Source organism: Pipistrellus hanaki (genome assembly GCF_964339955.1).
Source record: "Pipistrellus hanaki genome assembly, chromosome: 8".
In the NCBI taxonomy this organism is placed as follows: Eukaryota; Metazoa; Chordata; class Mammalia; order Chiroptera; family Vespertilionidae; genus Pipistrellus; species Pipistrellus hanaki.
In genome coordinates, this window is record NC_140510.1 from 54,317,861 (window position 1) to 54,323,860 (window position 6,000).

Below are 6,000 nucleotides of genomic sequence, written 5' to 3' on the forward strand. Positions count from 1 at the left end.
CAGGGGAGAGGGGAGAGGGAGAGGGGAGGGGGCGGAGGGGAAGGGGGCGGGGGGAGGGGCCCCAGGGGTTGGGGCGCGGGTTGGGGCTCCGTCCAGGGCCCGCCGAGCCTGCGCAAACCTCGGGCTCAGACCCACCGCTCTCTGCCTCTCCCGGGCCGGCTGGGATGTGCCTCAGCGGGGCTCACAGTCCCCACCCGGCGGGGCGGGGGCCCTGGGGCCGGGCCTGGAGGATGGGCGTCTGCTGTGACAGACAGCGCCCACAGACCCTGAGTCGGCTGGAGGGACACCAGGCTAGACGTCAGTTTCTCCGAAGACCCCGGTTGAGCCCGGCCCTGCCCCTTCCTCCTGCCTCCCCAACGCCCTCCTCCTCCGCTAATCCCTAAAGACCCAGCGAGGCCACAGCTCGGCGGGGCACCCAGTGGCTCAGATGGGCCCCGAGTGACCCCTGCCTCACGCCGCGCCTCTTCATCGTGGCCGCGGAGGAGAGCCTCCACCCGGGGAACACGCGATCCCCTATCAGCCCCACCCATCAGAGCAGGACTCATTGAAGAGAATTGAGCTGGGGACCCTGCTCTGCTGCTGGTGCACCGCGCACAGTGGGCCTGTCACCTGCCCTAGCCTCCTAGCGTCCTCAAATGGGGGGGGGGGGGGGGGGGGGGGGAGAGAGAGAGAGAGAGAGAGAGAGAGAGAGAGAGAGAGAGAGAGTGTCAGATGAACCCTCTCCGCCACAGCTTTATGGAGGGTGGAGGCTGGGGTCTCAGGGACTCCCCCCACCTCCCATTTTCACAGATTCGGAGGGGAGGCGAGTAGACTTGTAGGTCAGAAATGGAAATCACATGGAGGGATTTTGCCATTTCCCCTTGCTGGTGGCCAGCACCAGAACCTCCTGAGTGGGTCCTTCTGGACCTCCAGGCTGCTAGGAGCACAGGGAGACCACTGATGTCCGGGTCCCCAGGGGAGTGGAGGATGGATTAGGAAAAGGAACACTGACTTCCTGAAAGGAGAACGAGACTCCCCCACACCCAGACTCAAATTAGGGAGACCCCTGGGCTGTCCAGGTGAGCCCAGTGGCAGGCAGGGCGGGGCAACAGAGGTGGCATCTAGTGAAAGACCCCAACTCAACCAGGACCCAGGCAGAGTCACAGTGTGGAGAGAAGGCTGCCCTGGGCCTCGGAAGGGTGGACATGGTGGGTCCAACAGTGCCACCTTGTGGGTGCCAGGGGTGCTGCAAGAGACTGAGCCTGCTCAGCTGGGGAAGGATGGAGGCCTGAGGGAGTGCCCTGTGACTGCATCAGTGAAGGGAGGCAGGACATGGCTACTTGAGGTTTCTCAGCAAACGTTTTCATATCCATTATCTTGACCCCAAAGGGAAGCTTCTCACTTCCACTTCATGAGGAAGTTGGGGACTTGCTCAAAGTCACCCTCTCATGAATGACAATGTTAGGATCCCACCTGTGGGCCCCCAAATGCCCTTGACAGCAGTTACTGAGCCAGCACCCTCCCAGTGGCCAGAGATCAGGGTCCAGCAAGCACACTGACCTCAGGACTTCTCCCCCATGTGGCACCCTCTTGAGCCCATGCAGAGGAGCAGGCGGCCAGGGGCCCACACCAGCACCCAGCCTACCTTCCTCCACCACCTCTGCCCACTCAGAGCCTCCCAAGCCTTTCCACCGTGGCACAGCCACAGGCCTCCCTGCACCCCCAGGTGGCTCTGGCCCTCGCCAGGGGTGGGCACAGCTTGAGGAACATACCTGAGGACAGGGCCCCCAGCCAAGTCCAGCCACCAGACGTCTGTCTGCCATCCTTCCGCAGCTTGGCTGCTGCAGAGCGGGCCCTGGGCCAGGGTGGCCGCCCACCAGGCTCCATTTCCTTAAGAGAAAGAGCTTTCCCGTGTCCGAGGCAGCACCTGGCCCCGCCATGTGTATCTCAGCCCGTCTCAGTTTAGATCTCTCACGGAGCCTGGAGCCCTGGAGCCCTGGGGTAGGTTCATGCTTCTCATGAGTGGCAGTTTGGTCCTCAACTAATAATAACGGGGAGATCGAGGCCAGTGGCTCAGGCAGTGGTCGGCAAACTGCGGCTTTTTGGCCCCTTGAGTGTGGCTCTTCCACAAAATACCACGGCCTGGGCAAGACTATTTTGAAGAAGTGGCATAAAAAGTTTTAAACATTTGGCTCTCAAAAGAAATTTTAATCGTTGTACTGTTGATATTTGGCTCTGTTGACTAGTGAGTTTGCCAACCACTGGGCTCAGGCATTGGGGATGAGGGGGACCACTACTCATTCATCTCTGGGCTCTTACCCCAGCCCTCAGCATGACTGATGCTTGGCACACGGCAAACTCAGATGGGTCACTACAGGAATGACTGAAAACCCAGCTTGACGTATAAATCACCAACTGCAAAATGCCTCACATCAAGGAGCACTGGGGAGGGCAATAACCTTGCTGATCATGTTTGCTTGCTCCTGTGTCTACAGTACCCACACAGGCTTCCTGGAGGAGGTGGCAGGTGAGTTGGACCTTGAAGGATAAGTCAGAATTCAACAGCCAGAGGGGGCACAGGTCAGGTGTCCAGGTGGAGGTAACAGTAGAAGCAAAGCAGTGGGAGGGGCCTCCAAAGTCTGCACACGCACACGTGTGCCGCTGTTCACTAGGGGGCCTCAGTCCACTGGCTATGCACATGAAAGGAACACATGGTGATCTCTGCCTCCAGCTGCACACAAAGATCAGTTGCACATAGGTTTCAGATTTCCCTGTGAAAGTTAAACAACCCAGCTTTTAAAAGGAAACAGGAGAACATCTCTGAGACCAGGGAGTGGCCAAAGTGTGTTTCTTAGACAGCACACAGAAACACTAACGTAAAGGGGGAAATGGATGAGTTGTGCTGTATTAAACTGAAGAGCTTCTGTCCATCAAAATATGCCTTTACAGGAGTAAAAGGCCACCCACCCACAGAAGACGTTTGCAATGCATGTCTTCAATGCAGGACTTGTTTCCAAATCAATAATAAGAGAAGCCACCACAATAGAAAATGGGCAAAATTTTAGAGTAGACACTTCACCAAAGGGGCCAATAAGCATGGGGACATATATTCAACTACACTAGTCATCAGGCAAATTACAGTAAAGCCACCATGTAACACTCAGGAGCCTTCACCCTAATGGCTATGTAGGAAAATGGTAGGAAATGCCAAGTGTTGGCTGGGGTATGCAGCAACCACCCCCTGGCGCCCTATGGCTTGGATGGCACAACCCTTTTGGAAATCCATTCGGCAGCATCCACCCAAACTGCACATACAAAACCTAGGACGATTGTTTCCCCTCGTGGTAGATCCCCAAAAGAGATACATACACAAGGCACCCAACGACATGTTCCAGAATGTTTATGGCAGTGCTATGGCTGGCAGGACAAACTGGAAGCCACTCCAATGGCTGTTAACAATAAGCTGGATGAAAAATATGGAGAACCAGATAGCCGTGAGCACAGTGAGCCACGGCCATGCATGTTCACAAATGTGCTGCTACACATACAAGCATACTTTTGTCTTGATAAAGTTCCTACATAGGTCAAATGAATCTAAGTCAGGGGCTTCTGGCATTCTGATGACGCTGTAGTGCCGTGTTTCCCAAACTTCTCTCATGATGAGAATCACCTGGTGGAGTTGTTAAACTACAGATTCTTGAATCCCAACTAAGAAATGCTAAACTAGAATTTTTTTGAACATATAGGTAAAATTGTATACTTAGTGCCCAAAAAATTCTAGTTTAGCACTTCTTAGTTGGGATTCAGGAATCTGTATTTTAACAACTCCACCAGGTGATTCTTATCATGAGAGAAGTTTGGGAAACACTGCTCTAGTGGATGGACATGGGGGCCAGAGGTGGAAGGGGGTGCAGAGGATGGGACTGCAGTTCTGGCTGGAGGGGTGCAGCGTCAGTAGGTTTCTCCAACATGGGGAGCATGGTCAGGCCTGGTCACACATGAGGCCCCCCATCCTCAAGCCACACTGTGCCCAGGCTCCTCATTTCCCCATCTGCTGCCCTGCCACGCTGTCTGGACAGGCCCGTCTGGGTCCCCATGGCGCCTGCCTGCTTGCTCACCCCCATATCAAGCACCAAGATCTCAATCACTGCAGAGCAAATAACAGATGTTGGCCAGGCGGGTGGAGCAGACCTCATGGGGTTTCTTGTGGCCTTCAGATGACAGTTTCCCATGGGCAGCCATGTTTGCCAAGCACTGGTGCCCACTGCCCACATCAACGCCATCCTGTGTTTCATAAACCAGCCTGTCACCATGGCAACTTGCTTCCACCCTTGAGTCTCTATTTTCCCCGAATCGAGGGGGAATGATGGAACCCTCATGAGCATATGGGGCCACTGGGACACTGCTGAAAGTCTTGTTCACTCTGTGTGCAAGCCCTTCCCCTCCCTCACCCACCTTTGGTCAGCCCCTGTCAGGCCCACAGAGAGCTGAGACCCCTGTGAGCTGGATAGAGCCTCAACCACCCAGGCCACCTCATTTTTCTCATTTTATCACCTGACTCAAATAGCCTCATCACATTCTGTCCTGTGTGGGCACCTGTGTGTGTGTGTGTGTGCATGCACATGTGTGTGGTGACTCCATCATGTTACCTAATCATCTGGCACCAACTGTGGGCAGCTGCTCTTCCCCAGGGACCTGCATTGTTTATATAGGACCACGTCACCCCCAGTGTAGTTCCCAAGTTCCAAGAACTGAGTTAATAAACAATTCTGAGTCACCGCTGCATGGGCCTTCACTGAGATCCCCTGGGGTCAGTCAGCGCAGGGACTGCCTGACTGTGATAGCCCGAGGTGGGGGGGCTCCTAAGGGGGTGAGATGGCAGGGATGCCATCAGGTTGGGTCAGGGGTGAAGAGGAAAGGGGCATGGGGATAACCCCCAGTCATTGTTGTTATGTCAGTGGGGCTAAGAAAGTCAGAACTAGAACTCTGGAACTCACAGGACAGACACTGGGGATGGTCCCACCCACCCACCCATGGGCAGAGGTGGCGAGGGATTGCTGGCTCTCACACTTAGCCACAAAGGAAACAGTGAGCTAGATCCAGAAGTCAGCCTGGATCTAGTCCCCCCTCTTCTCCGTGTGCAAGCTGCAAGTCTGAGGCTCAGCGGGAAGGGGCTCACCAGTGGTCTGAGGCTCCAGCCCCCAGTCAGTCTGCACTGTGTGTGTGTGTGTGTGTGTGTGTGTCTGCGCATGCGGTTGTGTGCTCTTGCTGACCACGTGAGCTTGTGCCAAGTGCCCCTTGAGCCTAGGAGGCGTGGCCTATGCAGGGTCCCTTCCCTCTTAAGGTGCCCTGGGAGCCTGCTCTAGGAGGTGCTGGAAGGCAGCCACCCCACTGACCTGGATCACGGTGTCCAGCCCCAGCGGGGACTGCTCCGCTGCAGCCCCGTTGCCTGGCTCACTGGAGGCAGAACTCATTGTAGCTGGGGCACAGGATCCAGGAGAAAGCCCGGCTCGCCGGGCTCCAGTCAGCGATTCCTCCAGGGATCCTCACCAAGACTTCCTTCAGCTCTTGGCCCCACACCTGTGCAGCACCTGCTCCCTGTCCTGGGCTCCCAGCTGCCCCTCTGGGTTGGGACCTTGTGGACAACTGAAGCTTAGGTGTTGCTGTGGCAACTGGGACGCTGAAGGCTGGGTTTCCCTGGAAACAGGAGTGCAGGCCTTGTTGCGATAGGGACTAAGGAACGCTGTTGTCTGGAAGCTGTTTCCCCGGAGACCTGGAGACGCCCTGGATGAAGCTGTCCACCTGAGCAACCACAACCAGGGAGGGGCTGACCTCTCCCCCAGACCCCCCCATTCCTGTGGGGAAAGGCCCAGCCTTCCATTGGTCAGCTTGAAGGGGCTGAGGCACTTCCTCAGAACCGAAGCTCACTGAAGGCACCTGTGCTCTGTCCTGCTCCTGATTTCCTCAGGTCTCCGGCCACCCTTCCCTTCCTGAGAAGACAGTTACAAGGGTGCCCCATGC

The 6,000-nt window shown here is 56.2% G+C and overlaps 1 protein-coding gene across 1 annotated transcript in view; it reads right to left on the reverse strand.

Annotated features, from left to right (window-relative positions):
* Window positions 1-5,453, reverse strand: part of CROCC2 (ciliary rootlet coiled-coil, rootletin family member 2) — a gene marked incomplete at both ends in the record, with an annotated part of 51,980 nt that extends 46,527 nt beyond the window's left edge. Inside the window, one exon of the mRNA XM_084893085.1 lies at window positions 5,376-5,453. Within this exon, the coding sequence (XP_084749211.1) occupies window positions 5,376-5,453 (78 nt within the window). The remainder of the gene's footprint in view (window positions 1-5,375) is intronic.
* Window positions 5,454-6,000: the final 547 nt, after the last annotated feature.